The following is a 27,251-nucleotide window of genomic DNA, read 5'->3' on the forward strand; positions in this document are numbered from 1 at the left end:
TGTCGTAGCTAAACGTAAATTATCTTCAGCAAAAGCTCGTTGAAGAACTATGTATCAAGCTGTTGCGTGTTTACTCGGTGATTACCGTCGAATCATGCTTATAATTTCCTGTATCGTTCTCAAACTTCTATAAAGTTCTAGAAGAAATCACATGAATATATCCGACCAATTATAAAGTAGCACCTGAGGCAAAGTGTTTATAACCTAGGTGCGTAACTCCGTGATTAGAACACTTTAGGTCTCGCGTTCCGGAATATCAAGCCATTTCTTTTGAAATTAAGTTTTGATTTTAATTCAAAATCAGAAGCTGTTGGGGTGAATGTTTTACATTTTGAGTGGCTGATGGATTCCTTATTCTATAATTTGGTTCTGATACCGTTCGTGAACCAACATTATTACGACTTCAATGTGATGAATTTCCAGAAAGTCTATTGACTTTTGGTTGATGAATGAATGTAAATTTTCAGAAAATCTAGTGACTTTTGGCTCAACCTAAAAGATGAAACATGTTAAAAAATAACCAACACAAAATGCAAGATTTTATGACTAATAATCCATGTAGATACATAAATGGACAGACACATCATGATTTGAGACAATCGGTGATTTAAGAGCGGAAAAAACCCTATTTATATCATTTATGAATTATACACCTGAAATATTGATTCTACCCTAATTTTCAATTGTTCAATTTTCTTTTACCCTAATCTTAGAGGAGGTACAAGTATATTTTCTGAGTTATAGAGTATAGGTAGGAAGATGTATATTAGAGTATATGTACACACACCCCCCCCCCCCTCCGGTAAGACGTAGTCCTTCTATGCTCCTTACACGTGCGACAACATATAACAGAACTATTTGCTGTACTTGGTAGTTAAAACTAAACTCTGTGAGTAGGGGCAGTTTAATTATAACCAACCTATACATTGTTGCTATCTTGCAGTGGTATGCGGTATTCCAAAAGCATTTTATAAACGAATATTCATATTACGCAAATATCAGAAAATTGTCTCTGAAGCACCGAGGCGTTTACTGTACATCACCATGAAGAATATCGGCGAGGATTAATAGACGCGGAGGGAAAAAAATCGTTCACCTCTTCTGGAACATCATGTTATCAGATTCGATTTCTGTGAAGAATCTTCCACAGCAGACACGCATGACGTCGTTTCTGATTCATGAATATGCTGATGCACTCTCAGTGATGATTGGTACCGGAATGGTTTGTTGCACACATGGCATTCGAAGGGTTTTTCTCCGGTGTGGATCCTGCTGTGATGACGAAGATAACATGATGTTGAGAACGATTTGCAACAAATGATGCATTTGTAGGGTTTCACTCCAGAATGAGTCCTCTCGTGCACTTTCAGATGACTCCTTTGTGAAAATCTCTTTTTGCAAACAGGACATTCGTGAGGTTTTTCTCCGCTGTTGTGGACTCTTTCGTGGCTTTTTAACTCACCACGAGTGAAGAAAGTTTTATCGCAAACGTCGCATTCGAAAGGCTTTTCTCCGGAGTGGACCATCCTGTGGCGGTGCAGATAAGCTGACTGTGTAAAAGTTTTACCGCAAACGTTGCATTCCATAGGTTTTTCTCCAGAGTGGACCTTCCTGTGGCGGCGAAGATAAGCTGACTGCGTAAAATTCATCTGACAAATAACGCAACTGTAGGGCTTTTCTCCGGAATGAATCCTCTCGTGCGTTCTCAAACCACTGGAATGGGAAAACCTTTTCTTGCAAACTGGACATTCATAAGGCCTTTCTCTGGTATGAACTGTCTTATGGCGGTTCAAGTTTGCGATTTGGGAAAACTTCTTAAAACAAATGTCGCATTCAATAGGTTTTTCTCCAGTGTGAAGCCTCTTATGAGTTTGCATACTCGAACTTTGTGAAAATCCTTTATTGCAGACAGTGCATTTGTAAGGCTTTTCTTTAGTGTGTGTTCTGATATGTTTCACAAGAGAGCTCTTCAACGAAAATGATCTACCGCAAGTTTCGCAGTCAAAAGGTTTCTCTAAAGAGTGCACTTTAGTGTGCTCGATTAAATTCTTGTAGTGCTTGAATCCTCTACCGCAAACCACGCATTGAAAAGGTTTTTCATCTGTGTGAACTACCTTGTGGTATTCTAGTTGATATTTAAGTCGGAACGCCTTGTCGCAAATAGTGCATTTGAAACGTTTCTCTCGTGTGTGCGTCTTTTTATGTTTCTTCAGGCAAGATTTACTTGTAAATGCTTCGTTACAAAGAGCACATTTGTACGTCGCTGCTTCGGCACTAAGCTCTTCTATTACGGCCTCTTCTACCTCATTATTCTCCATTGAAAGTTCTGGATTTTATATTCCTTGAGAGAGAGAGATTTGTTTTTTTCTGTGACTTCAATCTTCTTTTAAGTAAATTAATAACGATCCATTCTGAAAATCATTTTTCAATCATTCTTCGTGAACAAAACGTGGATTAAATAGAGTGCGCTAACAGGAGTCTTCGAAAGAGTAAACGGCCGATTCTACTTTCGTCTCATCGTAGTAACTCAGGTATTTCGTTATTATTCCTTGAATTCTCATCATACCGTTCAAAAAAACCTGAAGAAAAGAACGAAATGTAATGTAATGTTGTTTAATCCAGAAGGTAATTTCTCATATAGCTGAGAAAATTGTTCCGGGCTATAGAGCCATGGTCCAATGAAATTTCTGGGCACATTCCACACATCTGAGGAGGACGTCTTCAGCGAAATTGTGCAAAACATATTTTGAGCTTACGTGTCCGCGCTCGCTGAATCACTATTTTCAAATTCAGTGAGCAAAATAATTTAAAGGCACCGTTTGTGGAAAGCGTAAAGTCACTGGTGTGCTCCTTGACTATCCAAAGACATCCGAGTTGTTGTTTGACTCTAGTTTTCTGTGGACAAAAAATTGGTGACAGTGACCTCACGCTCACCGCCACTGCAGATGGGGACATTTCTGGAAGTTGAAATCCCATTGGACCAGGGTTTCTTAGCCTGAAACTATCTTATCATGACACCGACCATGACAGCCTCTATTTTTCTGTCACTTTAATATTACATTTTGATTGACTTAGAAGTTTGGGAGAGAGAGAATAATAAAAATCTTCAAATATTGTTTAATAGCGGGGAGGAAAGGAGCTGTAATTCGAGTTTTTAATGATGGCGGGGCGCCCAACATTTTGTGAGTGGCTTATGGTTGTTATTTTATAATTTCATTTCGAAGATACCGTTCGTGGTCCAACAGTATTACGTCTTGAATTAAATGAATTTCCATAAAGTAAGAACTTATGGCTTACCCTGGAAGACCAAGCAAGTAAAAAAATAATAATAATGCAAAATGCAAGTTTTTACAGCTAAGACTCTCTGCAGATATAGAAATGGACAGACACATCATGAATTGGGTAAAACAATCAGTAATTTTAGAGTGCGAGCAAAAAAAAAAAAAATAATAATAATTTAGATTCAGGGGTGGGAAGTGACAGTCCATTTCGTAGCAACGAAATTCACGATTCTGAGCAGATATTTATAAATTGGAGCAGAGAAATTAACTTAAAAAAGAATATTTTAAAAAACCCCCTTTCCAAAACAAAACAACTGCACTGTCTTTTGTTATCAAAAATCTTTTCATCAGCTTGTTTTTTTTTGGAGTTTCAAGCTTCTGGCACCTTATTTAAAAGAGCGGCTGTCATAAAATTTTTTACACCAGTCTATTTAAGATGACACTTTTTGCTTACTGAGGGCACTATTTGCTGTCTGAAACAGTAGCAGTTTAAAAGGGCTAAAAATTTTCTATAAGGTTTCAATTTTTTTATACTCGGAAAGAAACTTGCAAAATGCTAGAGAATTTCGGAAGAATCAACACGATGTTTGGGATTCATCACTCGTTATTTGGCGATATTGGCGATTTAACATTCGTTATTTGGCAAAGTTTCTAAATTAACATTCATAATTTGGCGGACTTGTTCCTTTACTCCCGGAATGAAATTTCTTTTCACGAAACATCGGAATTTGACGCAATGACGATCGACTACAGTAATTTTCGCTGCTTGTAGTGGCGACTTTCTTTTTTTTTTTTTGAAAACGCAAACTGACTGACATTTGCGTTTTAAAGCTTAAAGACCACTGCAAACCATCTTCAGTTGCACGATCAGATATTATCGGGCTTTCCATCGCGAAACCCCGATGAGGAGCCAATAGTTAGAATAAAGAGCCGCAGTTATTCCAATCCGATTTTCGGGGACAAAGTCGAGCGCGTGAACTTGCTGGGGAAATCCGAAAATTGATTCGAAAAAAAAATCCGCTACCTTCTCTCCAATTTCGTAAACTTTTCTCAACTTCCGGCAACTCTTTGGACGACACACCAGATAGATTATTGGTTCGACATGCTTGCAGCACTTTAACAAAAAATAAAAACTGTCTTGGGATAAAGCTGCGAAGGGTAAATAAAAATTGAATTTTTTTTATGAAAAAAATATGTTCAAATGTAAAAAATATCTCATTAATGCTTACAAAGCGTGAAAAGCACACATAGGTAGCAAGCGAAATTTTTTTTCCAGCACTACTTTACAGTGTAGTTAAACTAGTTTGAAACAGAGACCTCTATTTTTTCAAGGTCACGAGATAGCACTACTACAGAAGATGGGAGGAGGTGGTGCTGAAAAGTACAGAGGAATAAAACACGCTCTTCTCGGAAAGAATCGTTTCGCGGAAAGCAGGTACAAAAATGTTTTGGCGTCCTTTCCGAAATTTCGTGCATACTGAAGCAAAATTCGCTATTTTAGCTATTTGGCGCAGAAAAATAAGAAAATTTCTAATTTTTATAAATCATCTACCCGACTCCATAAACTACCGTATCAGACTCTTCGCAGATGATTGTGCCATTTACAAAGCAGTGAGCAATATATCCGACCAAGAATCTCTACAACCCAACCTTAGCATTATTTCCGAATGTGAAAATTGCAACGTGAGAATTGCCCCTCAACTTCTCAAAACCAGTTTTTATGACAGTTGCCCGTAAAAGAATCCCCCCCCCCCGATTTCCCGCTGAGGTTTCCCATTATAAATACCTGGGCATTATAATCTCTTCCGATCTTCGCTGGAATCTTCGCGTTGATTATATTTTTGGCAAGTGTCTCCAAAAATCTCTTTTCTTCGTCGTAACCTGACAAACTCCACCTGTCATGTACGTCACCTGTGCGACCAGACATATATCCTCCCTGCTCTCTCCCAAACCAATATAGACAAATTAGAATCTATCCAAAATAAGCCCACTCGCTTCATTTTTAACTGTTCGTCTTCGTCTGTCTCCATATCGGAGCTCAAGTGCCAACTCAATATCCAACCGCTCTCCTCTCTTAGACTCATGTCTCGTTTAACTTTTCTTTACGAAATCCTCCATGAATTTTTTAATATCGACACTTCCAACATTATAATTAAACCCACCCTCACATTTCTCTGTTAGACTCAGCCATTCCCAAAAATTATAGCCCATCGTAGCTTCTTCAGATTGTCACAAATTTTGCTTCTTCCCAAGAACTATTATCGACTGAAACAACCTACCACCAAATATTGTAAACTATACTACGATTTCTGAATTTTTCTGTATCATCAATCGCCATTTTCGTCATACATAACTTCCGCATTCTCTTGTATAGGCCTCGGCCAAACAATATTGAATAAATAAATATATAAAAAACACTATTGAAAGCGCAAGATGTTAATTTTGGTGCAGTGTCAAACTTTCCTATAAGAATTATTCTAAGATCTGAGAAGATATTTTCCTCCAGGTGCGTTTCACCAAGAACATTGATGCAACTTTTTCTTATCCTAGTCTTAGAGTAGGTACAAGTATACTGTCTTAGTGAGCAGGTATTCTCCAACTTGAAGACAATTGAAAAAATCAATAAACTTGAAAAATGAATGAACAAAAAAACGAAAAGCGGGGTTTCACCATAGAGCATAGAAGTTATAGGCTAAAAAAACTCCGCAAGTAAAAAAAGGTCGGGAACCACTGTTTTAAAGAATAGATTATGGTCTTAGAAGAGGTTCAGTATAGTATATACCTAAGATCATAGTCCTCTCACGCTCTTTGCTGGTGTGATAAGAATCTTGGTTTCAGGCATAGAAAGGACACAGTTCTATCCTAATGACAGACTCTCGAAAGCTTGCCGTTGTTTCTTGTTCTTTTTAGCTATTGTTATGACTTCGAGATAGCCCATCATGGAAAAGCAAATTGACCGTTTGCAATCAAGACTCACGGCTGGGAGTCACATAGCAATTCTTCAAAACATGCCCACTACATGCTAATCGCGATAAACATACACTCCACTAACCTATTCTAGAACTATTTGCAGTACATCAAAAAGGTAGCTGCTATCGCTATCGAGATCTTATCGTAGCAATCGACAATCCTAAAAATTTACAGACTAATACTGCATAAATATTCATAAATAAACCGAACGAATAACAGCATTCTAGGAATGCTGGCGACTTTAAACATCACTACATTACGAGAAAGATTTGATGTAAATCACCATGAGATTGCAACAGTACTGTTTACAGTCGCTGTAACCGTTCACGTTTTCTGAACTATCACCGGAATTTAAAGTTACTGTAAATTTTGTCATGTGTTATAAGATGAGATTTACGTGAAGAATATTCCACAGCATCATATCATTTCTGATTCATGAGTCTTCAGGTGCACTCTCAGTGAAGAATGGAACCGGAATGGTTCATTGCAGACATGGCATTCGAAGGGTTTTTCTCCAGTATGGATCCTTCTATGATGACGAAGATTACATGATTGTGAGAACGATTTGCAACAAACGGTACATTTGTAGGGCTTCACTCCAGAATGAGTCCTCTCGTGCGTTTTTAGATTACCTATTTGTGAAAACCTTCTTTTGCAAACAGGACATTCGTGAGGTTTCTCTCCACTATGAATTCTTTTGTGGCTTTTCAACTCACCACGCGTGAAGAAAGTTTTATCGCAAACGTCGCACTCGAAAGGTTTTTCTCCAGAGTGGACCTTTCTGTGGCGGTGGAGATCAGATGCCTGCGTGAAACACTTTTTGCAAACAGCGCAATTGTAGGGCTTTTCTCCAGTGTGAATCCTTTCGTGCGTTCTCCAGCCACTCGAATGGGAAAACCTTTTCTTGCAGACTGGACATTCATAAGGCTTCTCCTTGGTATGAACTTTCCTGTGGCTGTTCAAGTTTGAATATTGGGCAAACTTCTTAAAGCAGATGTCACACTCGATGGGTTTTTCTCCAGTGTGAAGCCTTTTATGACTTTGCATACTCGAACTTTGCGAAAATCCTCTGTTGCAGACAGTGCATTTGTAAGGTCTTTCTTGAGTATGAGTTCTGTTATGCTTCACTAGGGAGCTCTTCAATGAAAATGATCTACCGCAAATTTCGCATTCGAATGGCTTCTCCAAAGAATGTATCCGAGTATGATCGATTAAATTGTTGCGGTACTTGAATCCTCTACCGCAAACCACGCAAATGAAAGGTTTATCTGCGGAGTGAACTTTTTCGTGGTGTTCTAGATGAGATCTACGTCGGAACGCCGTGTCGCAGATGGTGCATTTAAAGGGTTTCTCTCCTGTGTGGGTTCTTTCATGGAGTTGAAGGTGACTAGGGAACGGGAATCGCTTTCTGCAAAAAACACATTCGAATGGTTTTTCACTGCTATGCTCCCCTTTATGTTTATTTAGGCAAGATTTACTTGTAAATGCTTCACCACAAACAGCACATTTGTACGTCACTGCTTCGGTACTAACCTCGTCTTTCACCGTCTTTGCCTTATTGCTCTCCATTGTAATTTCTGGATATTTTTATTTCGTTGAACGAGAGGTTCGTCCTTTCACGTGACCTTGTTATTCTGGGAAGTGATTTAACTCCTATTTGCTCTGTAGGTGACATTAGTGTTCTTCATCATGAACCAAACATGGATTATACATTATAATGTGAGCAAATGGTAGTTTTCAAAAGAGCAAAAGATTCGATTCTATTTTCGTTTCATCACATCAACTGAATTACTTCGTTATCATTCCTCGAATTCTGATCAAGCCATTGAAAGACCTGCAGAGGAGAAGAATGAAACTCCATGTAATGATTCAAAGGAACACTTCTAATGTTGATGACAATGCAGTTCCGGACTAAGTACCAATGGTCAGGTAGAGCTTTCAGTCGTTAGGTTCACATCTGCGGGAGCATCTTCAGCGGTAGTTCGCGCCAAGTCACTGTGATTTTCTTGGCTGTCCAGAGACGTCAACTCCTCAGTATTTTCTAGACAGCCAAAGGGATCACAGCGACTCCGCGTTCACCGCCATTGCAGATGTGGACGACACGTCCGTAAGTTAAAATCACATTGGACCACGACTTTTTAGCCCGGAACTATCTCATCATCATGACACCGGCCATGAGAGTACTTATTCTTCTCTATCACTTCTGATATTTTCACATTATGATTGGCTAAGAATGTCGGGATATTTTATAAAAATGAATACTACCTTCAAATATAGTCCCATTGGAAGGGAGGAAGAAATTAGAGGAGGAAGAAAAACCCATTATTCTCGTACATAATTGGATGTGGAGGAGGGACAGAAAAAAACAAAAAAAAAAATCAATAAGAACCGGAATGTGCAAAGAAGTTCAAGGAACACTAAAATAATATCACCATTCTATATTTGAATTGCTATTCACAATTCCGTCACGAAATAATTGAAATTCTCTTATAATCGAGAAGCTGTCTATACTTAGATGAAGACAATTATAATTTTTATGGGCAGTGTATTTTCAGATTTGGTTAGAATCTTTATTTTGCATCGAAATTTTTTCTCCCTCAGCCGCCTTGTTGGTTATTTTGCCTGTTGTGGCCCTCAAAAATAATAATATAATCAGGCCCGTAACTAGGCTGGTGCAACCGGAGCACTGCCCCAAGGCCCCGAGCCAAATGGGGAGAGGGACTGACAAAAAGTATTTACTTATTTTTTAACATTTTCAAGGGACCCCAGAGAAGGGTCCAAGGCTCTGAATGTAATGTTATATTATATAATTCAGTTGATGACCAATGGAGGGAAGGAAGAGTACGGCCTGACTCCCTTCCGTTCCTTTCCAATCGTATACGCAACCCTAAATATGTACTTGCATAATCTCACAAATCCCGCTGTCAATTCACCCCAGTCTGCCTTAGTATTTGCATATTAACGAGAGCGTTGATTACCTGCGCGTCGAAATGATCGAAGCTTATAGTCTCCAGCAAAAAATATATTCAACAAGCACCTCGAGTCAAGAAAGGAAACTGTTGAATTCTATAAAAGGTTATACTAGCAAGATCAAATACTGAATAAGCACGGTCAAGAGCAGCATACGATCGGATACATTATAATGGCGTTGACAAACAACGAAAGATTTCAATTTTTTTTTCTAACTTCATCACGTGACATGACGCGATCAATATTTTCGTTTCCCCTCTTGAACTAAACCCTGCTTTTTCCCATTCATCTTATGCCAACTAGATCAGCGTTCGTAAATATCGTGATACTTTAGAAAATATCCGATATTTTTATACATATATATATCCAATACTTTCGATAAAATGGTCAACGTAATGTTTATTATAAATGTTTTAAGCATGGTCTAAATTAAAAAAGGGAACATTTCGCTTAACATGAACACTTCTTTTACTGTTTATTAATAAAACAATATTTTAATTCTCATCTCATACTATCGTATCTGATATTTCTCATATATAACCAATATTTTCATATGAATAGCTGATATTTTTGATATTTAATATATATTATGAGAATGATTTGAAATTTTCATTCAAAAAGGATTTGATATATTCATTTGATAAGGGTTTGATACTTTTATTTGAGAAGAGCTTGATATTTTCATTTGGCAAGGGTTTGATATTTTCATTTGACATAGGTTTAATATTTTCATTTGAGAAGGGTTTGATATTTTCAGTCTCATATTTTCATATTAGAAGGGTGTGATATTTTCAGTTGAGAAGGATTTGATATTTTCATTTGACAAGGGTTTGATATTTTCATTTGACATAGGTTTAATATTTTCATTTGACATAGGTTTAATATTTTCATTTGACATAGGTTTAATATTTTCATTTGACATAGGTTTAATATTTTCATTTGACATAGGTTTAATATTTTCATATTAGAAGGGTGTGATATTTTCAGTTGAGAAGATTTGATATTTCCATTTAGCAAGGATTTGATATTTCCATTTAGCAAGGATTTGATATTTCCATTTAGCAAGGATTTGATATTTCCATTTAGCAAGGATTTGATATTTCCATTTAGCAAGGATTTGATATTTCCATTTAGCAAGGATTTGATATTTCCATTTAGCAAGGATTTGATATTTCCATTTAGCAAGGATTTGATATTTCCATTTAGCAAGGATTTGATATTTTCAGTCTCATATTTTCATATTAGAAGTGTTCGATATCTTCAGTTGAGAAGGATTTGATATTTTCATTTGACAAGGATTTGATATTTTCATTTGACAAGGATTTGATATTTTCATTTGACAAGGGTTTGATATTTTCATTTGACAAGGGTTTGATATTTTCATTTGAGAATAGTTTGATATTTTCATTTGAGAATAGTTTGATATTTTCATTTGAGAATAGTTTGATATTTTCATTTGAGAATAGTTTGATATTTTCATTTGAGAATAGTTTGATATTTTCATTTGAGAATAGTTTGATATTTTCATTTGAGAATAGTTTGATATTTTCATTTGAGAATAGTTTGATATTTTCATTTGAGAATAGTTTGATATTTTCATTTGAGAATAGTTTGATATTTTCATTTGAGAATAGTTTGATATTTTCATTTGAGAATAGTTTGATATTTTCATTTGAGAATAGTTTGATATTTTCATTTGAGAATAGTTTGATATTTTCATTTGAGAATAGTTTGATATTTTCATTTGAGAATAGTTTGATATTTTCATTTGAGAATAGTTTGATATTTTCATTTGAGAATAGTTTGATATTTTCATTTGAGAATAGTTTGATATTTTCATTTGAGAATAGTTTGATATTTTCATTTGAGAATAGTTTGATATTTTCATTTGAGAATAGTTTGATATTTTCATTTGAGAATAGTTTGATATTTTCATTTGAGAATAGTTTGATATTTTCATTTGAGAATAGTTTGATATTTTCATTTGAGAATAGTTTGATATTTTCATTTGAGAATAGTTTGATATTTTCATTTGAGAATAGTTTGATATTTTCATTTGAGAATAGTTTGATACTTTCAGTTGAGAATAGTTTGATATTTTCAGTTCAAATATCAATGCATTCTCGACTGAAAATATCAAACACTTGTCAAATGAATATATTGAAGGCTTTTAAAATGAAAATATCATACCTTCCTCAAATTAAAAGATCGAATATTTTTCAAATGAAAATATCAAAATATTCTCAGCCGAAAATATCAAATCATTCTCAAATGAAAATATGAGACTAAAAATATCAATGCCTTCGTAACTGAAAATATCAATGTCTTCGTAACTGAAAATATCAAACCATTCTAGATTGTGAATATGAATATTTCTGAAAAAATCTATTCATTTACTGATTAACCAATTTCTGATTGAAAAATTCAAAGAATTCATATGTAAATTCATTGATATTTAAATCATGAAAATATCATACAATTATACATATTGATACATTTAATGTGTATTTTTGACTGAAAATATCAAAAATATCAGATGGCATTGTAGAACATGTTTCAAAACCCCCACAATTTAAAGAAAATTTATTTTTTTAGGCACACACATTTATTTTACACCAAGGGTATTTTAGAAATTGCATTTATAACATGGATGACGTCATCATCCAGAACTGTGCTAAAGTAACAGCACTTGTTCTAAAAATCTGAACTCACAGTATAGGAATGTGAAAAATCTTGGCCTGAGGCAGTGGTGTTCACCCTATTGGACAATGTTGACCAAATCGAAATTTCCCCATCAGGCCACAAACTCATATTGAGGTTTTCATAATTGTAAAAGAATCCAGAGTCACAAGGGCATATTTATATAATTTACAGTGACATCATAATAGAAGTGCCAATGAGGCTCAGAGTCAGACGGGGGCAAAAATAATTGAAGACTTATTTGTTCTGAAATTATTTATTTCATTAATTATCAATTTTGATTGTGTTGCGAATCTTTGCAAGGATGGCATTTGAAAGCAGATCATTTAACAACAAAATAACTATTTAATGTAAAGCAGAAATTAACATGGCATACACGTGAACACAACTCGATGACCACACTACAGCAACTAACTAACCACTATACTCTGGCGGGAAAACACACACAAGCCTACGTGAGACCTATTTTTTCTCTTGCTGCTACAGCAACACCGCCAAAACTGAATTACAGAGGAGGAATAAGATGAAGAAAACTTTATTTCAATAGAATTTTATTTCATTGACTTGGAAGCATATTTTATTACACACCCAATATATTTCATTCAGAAAAATACGGGAAACTGGCAGCTTACAATATGGCAGAATACAGAATACTGGAAATTTTCTCCAAAAATGTGGTCATATGACAGCAAAATCACCAGTTATTGCTATTGCTCATAAATTATCAATATCAGGGTAATGAATTTATTGGAAATAATGTAGTTCATGGGAATAAAAACTTAAACAAAACAAATATGTTTAGATGAATTATCATAATATAATTTACAAGTGATGAAAATTATCTTCGTAATTTCAGTAAAGATTGCAGAAAAAAAACCAGAAAAAGTATATAAAAAAGTGGGAATGACCAAAAACCAGGGTTGGTAAAAAAACCGTTTTTTTTGAAAAAAACCAAAAAACCGGGTTTTTTTCGTTTAAACCAGGTTTTTTTGGTTTAAACCGGTTTTTTTGTTTTAAATAGTATTAACATTAAAAACAATGAAATTTCTGAAAAATCATTCAAACTTCCAATAATTAACAAAAATAAAATGTTTATTAATGTAATTAACACAATTCCCATGCTAATTAATCAATAAATATTTATTAAATTTTAACAAAAACCAAATTTTGCCATTTAATTATTTTTTGCTTAACTCAATGGATTACTGTGTGTTTGAAAATTCTTTTAATGTTATTATTAATCATATAATATATAAAGGCTTTTCTCCAGTTACTTTCAGTATACTTAATTACGAAGCTATTTTGCAAAAAGTGGGAAATTTGCTCGCAGAATGGAAACGATAGCCAGTCAAGGCAAAATTATAACTTAATTATAGCATTGCAAGTCCATAATTCACGGAAACATCACAAAAAAATGAAGTAATTGAACAAATAACTACAACTTACTCAAAAAATGTTAAATATGTTGTCCACCGCGTGTTCTGGCTACGAGGTTGAAAGCACAAAAATTCTTGTTCAACAGCAGAATCGGAATATGCCATGGTCATAATGTGGATGTGCTTGCAATTCAGCTTTATTAAACCAAACGCGCCCCCTTTCCCCCGTTCATATTCCTGAGGAATGAGGAACTTCTAACATATAGGGAATGTGCTGGAGATTACAATTCATCAAAGTTTGCAATCTGACCACTGTTTATAACATTTTGAGGTACCCCCACAGCCAGTAGTTACAAGGGTTAAGGTGCATCCTGTCAAAATGGGTCTTCAGCAGCTGCTTTGCTGGTATTGTAATGTGCATCTTGATAGAAGTTCTATCCACACACTGATGCTGTGGAAGTGCCGGAATGATGTGGTTGCACAAAATAGATTATACTGCTGGCCAAGTACAGCATCATCTACTTGCACATTTTGCACTTTTTTCTTTTGCGAAAGAAACGTCCATTGCTTCAGGAGTATCCATTCAAATTTCCAAGTCATTCGGATCAGTACTTATTGTATAGTTTTGGAATCAAAACTTAAATTATAATCACCCTGTATATAGCTGATTATTTTTCATAAATCTGTTACTACTATACAGTAGAACCTTGATTAACTGGGCTTAACAGTGTGTGTGTGAAAGTATAAAAAAACAACTATTGAATATTAAGACTGGGAGATATACAGTAGATGTGCTACTTCTTATGGGAATGAAAATGTATGTGAGGTAATGTAACAACTAGTACACTAGTCTTTGTCTTTTAAGGACAGCTGGTGTCTTTATTGGATTATAGGACCACCTGCCCCTAGCATGATGGTGTCACTACTGTAGCTGCTTCTTTGTGAAGGGAAAAAGAAACCCTGTGAGATATGTAATACACCACTACATTTAGATGTGTGATGCAATCCTTATTCATGAATTTGCTAAAGATAGAGCATCAGAATGTAGCCAAAGGTTAGAAAATGTTGTAAGAATGAGAAGTTTTGGCTTTTATATATAACTTTAAATGACTAAGATACTTCATATGAAAAATATATATATATTCTGGCCACTTTTATGAGACTTTTTGAAAAAAACCACTTATAAAATCTTATGTCATTTAAAGATATACCGTCAGAATGTACCCCAAGGATATAAAAGGAGGTAAATATGAAACATTTTGGCTAATAATGAAAAAATATGATATTTTTCAGGGAAAAAAATAATATTTAGGCCACTTTTATCTGATTTTTTGAAAAAAACCAAAGTGGTTTTTTAAAAAAAAACCAGTTGGTTAAAACCAAGGTTTAAACCATGGTTTAAACCAAACAACCCTGCCAAAAACACAAGAATATCACTAAAAATATGAGGCATTTCTGTGTAATATGGCCACGTTACTCAAGCTGTAGGTTAGTGATTCGTGAAATTTTTTGAGACATTTTGCTGGTATGTCAATCACTCACCTTCTTTTCACCAGTATGAAACCACAGGCTGAATTATCTTGAGCGACAGTAATCCAGGGAAAGAGGGGGTAAGAAGAGGTCAGATGAAACGGGACTATTTTGACCTGAGTGGGAATTGGGGAAGGACAAACTACTTCACCGCACACCAACTCCGGTCATATATCATCATACTGCAATTTCCAACCAGTGGAGTTGGGTGGGAAATGAAGGCTCCATTCATCAGTGGTCACCCTAGGTTTGGTAGGTAAAGAACTTGCTTCTGATGTTCAATGCCCAGATTCAAACCCATGGACCTTGATGGTAACCTTCATAGTGGAAGACGAGCATATTTACCACTGCGCCACTCGGGCGGGGAAGGACAAACTGGGACAAAACCCATGAAATGGATCCTTACGGCATAAAAATCAGAAATAAAATAAAAAGTATGTGTTAATGACCCACCAAATTTGTTCTCCACTCTCCACCTAAAACTTTTAGGCCGGGTCACAACTCCCACTTGCAAATTTCAAAAAGTAAGATGGGGGGGGGGGGGAGCAGACATGATCATAGCACAATTTTAAAAAAACATCAAAAACCTATTTTCGTATTTTGACATTTTTTTTTTAGTTATACGCCAAAACAGCATACTAGCAACGCAAGCACAGATAATTCTGTCTCTCCTCACAATATATTACATTCTTTTTTTGAGCAGTTTTTCAAAGTCCAGTCTCTGTCAACTCTCCTGTTCCATATACAGCAATTATGAAGACATGCAAATTTTTTTAAGAATGGCGCTCCTGCCAGACCACATCCAAAAACAGTGCAAAATGTGTAAATTACAAGGTCAAATACAAATAAGTCTAGATGAACTGGATGGTTTTACTGCATTGTCCATCCCTTTTCAGAGATTTGTTTGCATTTTACTGTTCAATGTCAGAGAGTAATTGTTTTTGACAATTGAAGCACTTTCATTTCTAGCTCTTGCTGAGCATTGTAAATATTGTTTATGTAGCATTGTTAATATTGTTTTACTGTGTTGTGCATTATTTTTTTAAAGGGATTTGTTTAAATTTTAATGTTCAATGCATCATCGTTTTTGACTAATGAAGCATTTACATTTCTAGCACTTTGTAAACATTGTATATGCCTCTGCAAGTCCTAAAAATACAGAAGACAATCGAATGCTATTGGGTAGCATCAGAGTTACAAAACCTAGAATAGGCCTATGTATCCAACTGCTTTGTTATGCAAAAAAGACTGTAGTGTCACCTATACACAAAATGTGCATCATAATTTCAAATCATGAATGCTACTTACTGTACAATGAATAGTCCAAGACCATGAAGTAAGTAAAATACAAAATAATTATTATTTTTCATTAATTTATCTTTAAAAATGGCTGTCACCTGGATTTCAACAATACTTCAAGATGTCGCAGTTACAAAAACTTTTAAAGCAAGTCCAAATAAATTTCACTGCATTCCTATAATCCATTATAACCTTGAAAACTTTTTAATTGACATCATTTCAATGGGCCGGTATAGAATCGGTGATGTTTAAAATGAAATATGATATATATATATATATATATATACACATATATATATACACACAAGATATATATGATATATATATATATATATATATATATATATATATACACACAAGATATATATGATATATATATATATATATATATAACATAATACAGAAAAACATCTTAAGTAAGCTGTTCAAGTGATGTAGTTTACACACCACTCTGAAACGATGACGAAGTTCTTTTCAAATATTAGTACATAATATAACAAACTACTTTTACTTTTGTGTTTCAATACATGTAATGCTATTATACAGGATGATCGAAAATTCGTGCAACCCTAAAAAATTGTGAAAATTGTTTGAGCAATACATTCTTACAGAAAAGTTGAAGGATTTAAAAATATATTCCTAAATGTTTATGAACCTGATAGGACTACAATATTTCTCTTGATAAATTGATTTCAAGAAACTGGAAGCATTCACAATAAGAAATGAAATGGCTGCCCTTCTGTTCTGTGAATATGGATGAAGTTGAGAGTATGATATTGCAGTCATACCAGCAAAGAGTGTGAGAAAGATCGCATCACAATCACATTTATCTTATAGAGGTGCACAAAAGCACTGAAGAACTTCTTCATTATAATCTTCATTTATATTGTATTCATGTTAATCCAGAATTAAAAGTGCTTGATCAGTTTATACAAGAGGTTATGCTACTATTGATGGCTCAGGTCATTAACTAACACTAATGGAGTAAGAACATTTGATTATGTGCTTTTTACACATGAAGCTTGGTTTCACCTTTCTGAAAATGTCACCAGCCAAAACACGCGAATATGGAGCACAGGAAATCCACATGCATCAATCAAAAATTGGTGTTCAGCGTGCTGTGGCATACGTCAAAAGATGGTGGCCATAACATTTTTTTTAACATAAAGTGGATGGAACTGCGTATATTGACATAATCAAGCAATTTATTGCATCACTGGAAGAGTATCAGCGTTTTTACTGATTTCGGCAGGATGGAACAACCTGACACATGTCAAATGCAATGTCATGCCATTCTCACCAAGTTTTTTGCTGACTGACCGCCTCATTTTGAAAGAACTCTGCACCTCCCGTTCCCCCTGATTTCTCCTCACTGGATTTCATTCTGTGGGGTTTCCTAAATGCACGTGCTCATATGAAAAATCTATACATGGGTCATTCTCAGATAATAGTAAATTTTATGTCCCTGGCTACATAAAGTAAATTACACAAATCAACCATGAATGTTTCACATTTTTATCAACATTTATTTTCAAGCACTGCATTGTGCACTTGTTGAAATATAAAAAAAAATTAAATTTCAATATTTAAAAAAATGTTAAAGTTGTAAATGTCATTACCAAGGCTTGTCCCAAACTACACACAAATTTATTAATCGAGACCTTTATTTTTAAGAATTTGAAAGCTTTGTATCAATTCAAGGCAACAATTATTTGGGTATATTTCATTTCTCTTCTGTTTATATATTTGACACCTTAGACATAACAGAAAACATTTCTACTAATTATCCATATTTAACGTTTGTCCCTAGAAGTAAGTGTCATTACCAAGGTACACAGTAACTTTTTATTCAGATCTCCACTAGATGGCATTTTTATATTGATGATGCTCTTGATTTTACAGTTCCACATGTTCTTACAAGCAGTGATGTCTTTTTTTTTGCTTAACTATGTAAGTGCTACTTCCTCTTGTTCCAAAATTTTAGTCAGTGTATTTATTATATGTCATTACCAAGTTTATTATTACTGAAACACATATTAATAACTTTAACTTTTCTGAATGAATTATAAAAAGGGTTCGGGACCGGTTTCAAAATAAGTATTACCATAAGCTTCCAATTATTCATAGTTTAGCCCTGAAAAATCTTAACGTCCTAACTTTAAAAATGTCATTACCAAGGCATGTTGAAGACTTGGTAATGATGTTTAGGGACACGGTATATAATGACAATTTTAAACATATTTTAAAAATTTATTACTATTTCTTAGTTAAGGTTGCCATCATGTTATTATATGGAGGTATTTGAGGTAAATTGAGATTTTGGTCCGATTTCTTGTTCTTAAAAAAGCCAACCTTATTTAAGAATGGGGGAAAAATCTCCATTTTTGATTCCTGCGAACAGTTTATTCAATTCTTTATTATTTATAAAAATGGGGACTGAAGATTTACAAGACCCTTGTATTAATATTTAACTTGTTTCTGTAACGGGCATGAATAAAAGACAGTTTTAAATGCAGTGAAATCTGTCAAATCTGCACACCCATAATTTGCAATGTTCTATAATCCACAATGCATTTTCAATGCAAACAAATATGCTTTGATGTGATTTATAAATTTAAACATAGTTTTTTTTAATGTAGATTTAAAAAATATTTTTGAATAGAGGGTTTAGAGATAAAATGAACTTTTGCTTGGCTAATTTGGAGGGAAAAAAACATAAAAAAGTTTATTCTTCACACAGTTTGCAATAGCAGAAATTTTAAGTTCTCTCTCTCTGTTTGTCAGATTTAATTTTTATCCACTTCTGTTTTCGAAGTTGGTGTTTCTTTTTAAAATATTGATGTATTTATATGTTAAGATTTACTTTGTAATTTTATTTTTTATAAACCAATTTTTAGGTCATTAATCAGTTAAATAGAATCATGGTGATTTTGAATTTGAAAATAAAAGAAAAACCATTAGGATTATTTTGATTTAATAGTAATTATTTAAGAAAATCTTTGATCAATTTTATTCGCAATTTTCATTAAATAATCCTTAATTATCAAGTTTTTTATTATTATATGCATGTACTTTGCATACAATAATTAACTGTAAAACTGCATAAAACATGTAAACAAACCCACAAATTTCTATAATCAGCAAAACCCTCTGTCCCAAGAGGTGCGGATTTGACAGCCTCTACTGTATCTAGGGTTTTTGTCTCTTTCTAATTTTCATTTAAATATTACGGGCAATTTTTTTTCCTTTTTAGATAGAATTTTTATCACAGTGTCATTTTAACAAAATCCTTTGATAGGAAATTAATTGCTGAATTTATTTACGTTTTGAAAGCATAATATAATTAATGAAGAATTAAGCATAATATAATATATAAAAATAATTCATTCAAACGCATAAATTAAAAATTGTACATTCCTGAACATTTCATTTCTCTTGCAGGAGAGGTTGTTGGGATCATTAGCAAAGACATTAAAGTGAACTTCGTGGTTTGTGCTGGGAAGCAAAGTGTAAATCACTTCAAATAACCAGTTAGAAGAGATTGAAATGATATTTGCTTCAGAAATCCCAAGGCAAAGATATCAGCCCCCTATCAGACATCATCTAGACATTTTGCTTTTTCTAAAGTTCTAAAATTGACAAAAGCTTACAAAAATGTATCATTTTATACATTATTTATTAAAATTTTAATTTTTCTGTAATATAAATTACAAAAACTAATAAGGTTGTTTATAAAATAAATATATGTGTAATTATTAGGCATGTCATTGCCATGGTTCTGGCTGTCATTACCATGATCACTAATGTCATTACCACAATTGTATCTGTAATTACCATGTCCAACTAGAAAATTAATAAATTTATTACAGCTATAATTAAGGCAGACGATCTCTGCTGGTAATTTTTTTCATGATTGCAGACATGGATAATTGCAGTGACATAAAAAAATCAGGAATTAAAACAATAAAATTAAAATTTTTTTTTAAAGCCAAAATTTACAATTATCTGAGAATGACCCACATACCATTAATAGACTCAAAGTAAACATTGAGAATGAGGTTGAAAAAATAAATGTTTGTACATTGAGAAAAGTATCCTCAAATTTAGGAAAACGTATCCATGCATGCATCAAAGAAAAAAGATCATGTTTTGAACATGTAACGCAACAATTACCATGGTTCCCTAGCAATGCATTTCAGATGTGTATATGCTTTACAGTGGTTTGTCACTTCTCTAATCCTGTTAGTATATGCATAATAGTTTATGCCTTTATAATGGTTTGCCACATTTTCAATACTCTCAGTAATGAGGCTTTTTGAATAGACGTCATAATCATCATTGCTTTGACGTCAGGGAAAGGGTGATCCTCATAGAAATCAGTGTTAAAATTGCCAATTTTAACTGTAGAAATGCGGAAATTCTGTGGGTTTTCTGTCACATCAATAATTTTAAAAATTGTATTGAATTCTCGATTTTTGACATACTGAGTTCCCTTAAGAGAGATATACGAAGCTCAGAAAATTAAATATAAAATAATTAGCCAGACCTACTTTTCAGTTGGATATCCATCAATTTTTTATTTATATCTTCTCAAGCATGGAAATTAATGTCTCCGTACTGTCTTTTGATTATTCAACTGCATAAATTCATGTGGGTTAGGATATTTTAAAATTAATTATGGGCCCATAAAAAGTACATCGAAAAAATTCCACAGCTTTAATCAAGCATTTTTGAAATCTGAAACAGGCAGATGAATAACTTGATGTTCTGGGGGGTGGGGGTCGAAACACTTAACACCCCTTAAAAAAGGAAAAAAAATATTCCCCTCTTTTAATTTATTATTATATGTGTTTGCAGTTTCATTCATTTTAGTACTTTTATATATTAAAATATTTTTACTACGGTTGCGGGACTTTCCAATCCTAAATGACACTCTCGTTCATAAGTCTCTTCCCTATGGTAATGTGAAAGACATATTAGGGGCCGTTCAAGTATTACGTCATCATCGATGTGGGGAGGGGGTTTCTGATTTGCTGACTTTTGATGACAAGGGAGGGAGGGGTTTTTTTATAATGCTTACGTCATTAACCACCCTTTATGAAAATATCAGTTAGGATTCAGAGGGGCAGAGCTGATGACGAAATTTTGCTGACAAGGGGGGGGGGTGAGGGGGTCAAGAATGGCTACGTAATGCTTACGTAATACTTGAACAGCCCCTTACAAGGTTTCTCTGTATATAAATATTTCTTTTTTCATAAAATTTTTACCAAAGAACAATGAAAATTGACCACGTGTCATTTTCATGTTGGTGGATGTATTTATAATGCATCCACCAAATGACACACATACATCTTAAGATCTGTGTGTTTGCAATTCAGAGTGTAGGCAATATTAAATATCTGTGACACAGTAAAGGTTGAATGCAACGATGAACCCCCCTCTGTCAATTATATAAAGTACAGATTACTGGATACAACGCGGAGATAATTTCGGAAAGAGAAGTCACATTCCTCTGTGGGGAATCCTACCACCAACCACTTTCACTGTCGACATCTCGTGGCTAACGTTGTTGCAAGCTATTGCTGAGTTGTGAGGTGATCTGTCAATTGCAGAGTCCCATCCAGCCGAAGGAACACAAAAGCCCCATTCACATGTGCAAGATTGGGGGTCGCTTTGGTGATAATTACCGGCATGGCAACTATTTTCCCCTTGTAGGGAAAAAAAAGGTGGGAAAGAAGCTCATCAAAAAAGCCCATCTTTCTTGGGGTGGATTGGTGGTCGACACCGACCTCCTCTCCCATAATCCTTTGCGCCACAAAAACTACTGTAAGCTCCTTTGTCAGCCATCTTGAATCAACCACTTCGGTTCAACCACGTAATTAGTGACGACTTCCGGAAAGAAGAGGGGAATAGGAAAGAAGAGGGGAATTACCAGCATCAACTAAACGTCATGTGAATGGCGTGTAGCGAAAATCCCCATTACTGAGAAGAGTTCCAGAGATTTTTTATTGCACATGTGAAAGGGGCAATAGATTGTTCCACTGTTTGTTGAGAATGTCTGCCCTCTCTGTAACTCAATGTTAGAGCACATGCCTGGACAATGAGAGGTTGGTGGTTCGATTCCCCACACAGGAATGTGACTTTTATTTCTAACATTATTTTTGCTTTGTATCCAGTCATCTGTACTTTGTACAATAACGGTTGTTTTCTTTTAAATATTGATATGGATAACAATGAACTGGGACGAATATGAATATTATGTATAAAATAGGTGTTCCCATCATGTAATACAGTGAAACATTTTTTGGAAAAAATAAACATAGGTCCTAGTAGAGATGTAGGGTGAGAATATTCTCTATCTCTCTCTCTCTCTTCTGCATGTTTTCTTTATTAGAATAACTACAAAAAATTACAAATTTTTGTTTATGTTATGAAATATAATTCAGTTTTCATTGCCTGAAACATTTAAAACAAAATTTTCGTTTAAATTGTGACCATGGTGAGAGGCCCCAAAGCAGAATGTGCCGAAAATCTGTGACGTACGTCGCAGAACAATTTGGAAGAGTTTTAAGAAAAAGTAAAAAAAACCACTATTACATGTATAGGGACTTTTACCGCAGAACATTTGCAGTCAGCTGAGGGATGGTCGCAGAATAGTGCTAAACATTCTGCTTTGGGGGTGAGAGGTTTCAGTTGAGCTAATCTTTCTCCGTATTCGGGAAATTCTGAAAGGATTCTCTCAAATGGCATACCTTCCATAGTTTTCAAGTGGTAAATCAATTCTGAATTATGCTCATCTTTGCTTAAATTTCACAATAGACAATCTAGTTTAGGATTCAAACTATCTGAAACATAATGCATAGGTTTCTAGCGTCAGAACTTTCATTTCTAATATATTTTCAGCTTCACATATGATCTTTTCTTCATTTTTTAAGACTGAAGTAAGATTTTGTGGTCTTTTGTTGATTTCAGAAAATATTTTTCAAAAACTCTTCTGATTGTCAGATTCTAATATTTAGAAGAGTTGATCAACTTTGCCCAAGAATATTGAGAAAACACCAACGAATAAGGCAAATACACAAAAAATAATAAAAGTCCTAATGCATTTCAACACCAATGTGTGCCGTCTTCAGAGGAAAAATTTAACCACTAGTCTCGCTGACAGTTTCCCACTTGGGTTGAATACCAAATCTTAACACTCGGTTGCTCAGGGGAAGAAGTACGTCTGTTCACTTCAAACGTCGTGGTCAGAGTGAAGCTGTGAGCCTGCGTGAGATACTAATGCAGCCTCCTGATTGGACATTTGCGGAATAGTGCTATCCGATTGGTCCATTCAAATTTTCTTGTAATTCCCGCTCGAAATGAATTTAAGCCATGGTGTTGCGATCAGGGGTGTAGATTTATTATCGTTCACTAGTATATTTTTGAAGGCCCGAATATACGTATGTGCCTTCATAGAAATCTAGATCCACTGTGGACTTGACTTTGTGAAAAACTCTTGCTTCTTGAAAATTGAATTTATGGCCTTCTTGTCAACAGTGAGCGGCGATGGTCGATTTTTCACATTCCTGATTCTTAACACAGTGAGCGTGTTCATTTAATCTTGCTTTTATGGGTCTCCTTGTCTGTCCTATACAACCAAGAGAGCAATCACCACATGGAATGTAATAAATGCCCCATTGTTTATTCTGCGGTATAGCATATTTAGGGGGCATGAAAAAAAAGTTTTTAGTGGGAACATCTATGGTTGTTAGATTTATTCTTAGATTTAATCTAACAACCATAAATAATTCGAAAACCTGCTTCCCCTGATTAGAATATTAGAATCTTGTTAGATTAAATCTAACAACCATAGATGTTCCCACTAAAAACTTTTTTTTCATGCCCCCTAAATATGCTATACCGCAGAATAAACAATGGGGCATGAAAAAAAAGTTTTTAGTGGGAACATCTTTGGTTGTTAGATTTAATCTAACAAGATTCTAATATTCTAATCAGGGGAAGCAGGTTTTCGATGCATGACAGTTTTTGACAGTTTAAACGGTCTCATCAAAAACTTCAAATACTGTTTTTCAATATAAAAATTACAGTCGAAAATACACACGTTGATTGCATGTTATGTTTAAAATCACTATGTCATACAAAGAATAAATACTTAATACGACTGTAAAATAATTTTGTGCTCTCTAGGGAATTATTTTGGACATTACACGTGTATTTTTTGTTCAAGGAGTTGTTCTTTCAATATCTGAGGAACGGGAAATTTCTGATTATCAAACCAGTGTAGACCAAATACAATGCCGCCATTATTTCCCTTCATATATTTTGTTTTTATACTTATAAAATGTGTCGCTAAATTTATGCGAAATTAAAATAATTTCAAAGGTACATGTATAGTTTTTTTTTCCTGTTTAGTTCAGTGTGTGTACAGTGCTTATAACTTCACAAATTTTCTTAACTTAAATTGAATGTGTATAAAATATGTTATTTTATTTATAGAGGACGACACAAGATACAGTAGTTCATTAGGAACAGCTTTGCTTAAACACTATTCCAACCACGATCTGATACAACGCCAAACTCTCTAGAGGGTCAAAATTCTTTGGGTGGGATGGTGGCATTATCACAGGATTCAACTGTAATTGTAGAATTTTTGTGAAAAAATAATTATTATTCAAGAATCAGAAATTCCATAATTCCAAAATTAATGATAATTCCAAATTTTTGTAAGTAATAATTCCTGAATTAATGAAAATTCAGAATTTGCAAAAGAAAAAATTCGGGAACTCATGAAAGTAATATTTCCAGCGACTATATACGAATTCAAAATTTATGGAAACAATCAAAATTCCAATATTTTCAGAGTAAATTTAATTCCAGTAAAGTCTGGATTTATCACACAAATAATTCTGGGAATTTGTGAAATGCTGTTTATATGAAAAATGTCCACTCCAGTCTTCTACATCAGTGTTTCTTAACCTTTTTTGGCCATGGCCCCTTTTTGAACAATATTTTTTCCCCGTGGCTCCCCTGTCTTACCCAGAGTCATCGACCCTCATCTAGAAGCAAGATGCTTTATACATACTGAATTGATTTTTTTCACTGAATTTTATACTGAACGAAAATTTCGCAAATAAAATCAGACCACTGGACTTGAATTTATAGAGCTCCCCGCCCCCCCAAAGCAGAATGTGCCAAAATCTGTGACGTACATAGCAGAACAATTTGGAAGAATTTTAAGAAAAAGTGCAAAAAAACATTATTACATGTATGGGGATTTTTACTGCAGAACATTTCCAGTCAGCTGAGGGCTCGTCGCAGAACAGTGATAAACATTCTGCTTTGGGGCTCCTCGCTAGTTTGAGTTCTATTCAGGGCCGTCTCAATATCATGGTCCCCTTAGGCAAAGTGATGCTATGGTAGTCCCACACTTAGGTGGGAATAAACAGCCTACATAGTCCCGACTTATTTTCAAAATTTATTGTACTATACAAAATATTATCAAGTGGGGTCACTTATGGACATGAAATCCCCTCCCGGGCATGACCCCTCACAAGAGTGGGACCGACTGACATGGCTGCAGCCCGGGAAGGGGGGGGCTGATATGGTTTTCATCAATTTTTGTTTTTTCACACTATAAATTTAATATAGAAGGGTCTGTAAAAAATCTAGCCGTGGGCCTACAAATCCCCCCCCAAGGGAACCTGCTGTAAAATGTAGGCGGTGAGGCCCGGGTGGATACATGCCCTAAAATGGCCCTGGTTTTATGAGTAGTTTTGTTGGATTCTGTAAGTGTATAGTCACTAGTACATAAGCTTTATTTCTTCACACCTTAATTTTTCTTCTCAGCTCTCTGCATCCCTCCAAACCACCTGTCATGCCCCTTTCTCCATTTTCTTGCGTGGCCCCCTTGAAGTATCCCAGTACCACTGGGGGCCATATGGCGCCCCGGTTGAGAACCACTGTTCTACATTCTCGAAATTATCATTTATAAATCTATTTTTTTTTAAATCATAGTAACGTCTCGGAAAAAATAATAAAACTAATAATAAAGACGAACAATATAATAATTACAAAAATGTGTTACAAAATGGTTTTGTTCAATTTTTATATTTCTCTGTTAATGAAAGTAAATTACTTCCATGTTCATTTGAAAGCTTTGCTTACCTTCTAAGGACAGGAGGCTTCCTCTCTGCAATAAAGAACCCAGTTAGATGAACACCAAGAGCTGGAGATCAATTACTTCGATGCATAGTTAATTAGTTATTGGAGATCAAAGCAAGATCGGACTTTTTTTTAATACAGTTAACAATTGCATTAAAAACAGAACCTCGCAATGGCGGCTCGAAAAAAGAAAAATTCATCCAGCTTATATATGGAAAAAAATCCGAAATTTTTTGACAACTTTCTTTTTTGTTTATTCCCAGGCTGACTATATGTCCTCCAGAGAAATACAGGAAAAGTACGGGACATCGCCAATTGTCGCCAAAACTGGACAACGTTGCCAAATATTGCTGAAATTACAATTTGGCGGGGAAATGGACCATTACTGCAAATTGCAGAGGACAAAAATGCATTGCACGAGATAAAACATTCATCAAGACTAGGGTGACCATATTTCCTCGAGAGAAATACGGGAAAATACCGGACATCGCCAATTATCACCAAAATGACGCCAAAACCGAACTAATTCGCCAAATATTGTTGAAATAACGAAAAAATCACAATGGCGGAAAATACAGCATTACTGCTAATTGCAGTGGATTAAAATGAATTCCACGAAAAAAAAACGTTCACTAAGACGAATGTGGGAGATTAATATTCTCATTTATAGTTGTGATTATCGTAATATAATTTATAAGTTGAAAAAACCACCAGCCGCTGTGGTGGTCGAGTGGTTATAGTGCCGGACTCGTGATGCGAGGATCCGGGTTCGAACCCCACAGTGGTGGTCGGCTGAAGTTGGTTTTCTGTGGTTCCCAACTTCAAGGCGCAAATGCGAGCGGATCTCCCCGTTAAAAAGTCTCGCCACAGAGAGCAACAGTCCTACAACGGTAAATCATTCAACCATAACACTTCACTCATAGTTAGTAAAACTGGGGGCAGATGACAGCATTACACAGAA

At 34.8% G+C, this 27,251-nt stretch overlaps 1 protein-coding gene across 1 annotated transcript; it reads right to left on the reverse strand.

Annotated features, from left to right (window-relative positions):
* Positions 1-606: 606 nt before the first annotated feature.
* Positions 607-26,596, reverse strand: LOC149068282 (uncharacterized). Its single transcript, XM_089251919.1, has 3 exons — positions 26,294-26,596; positions 6,677-8,085; positions 607-2,326 (listed from the first exon to the last, which is right to left on the reverse strand). Exons 2-3 carry the CDS (start codon positions 7,818-7,820, stop codon positions 1,110-1,112), a joined length of 2,361 nt encoding a protein of 786 aa, XP_089108045.1. The 5' UTR covers positions 7,821-8,085; positions 26,294-26,596; the 3' UTR covers positions 607-1,109.
* Between the last annotated feature and the right edge of the window lie 655 nt (positions 26,597-27,251).

This window comes from Pholcus phalangioides, unplaced genomic scaffold, assembly GCF_987345545.1.
Source record: "Pholcus phalangioides strain wild (caught in Gottingen) unplaced genomic scaffold, Ppha-v1.0 ptg000027l_1, whole genome shotgun sequence".
In the NCBI taxonomy this organism is placed as follows: Eukaryota; Metazoa; Arthropoda; class Arachnida; order Araneae; family Pholcidae; genus Pholcus; species Pholcus phalangioides.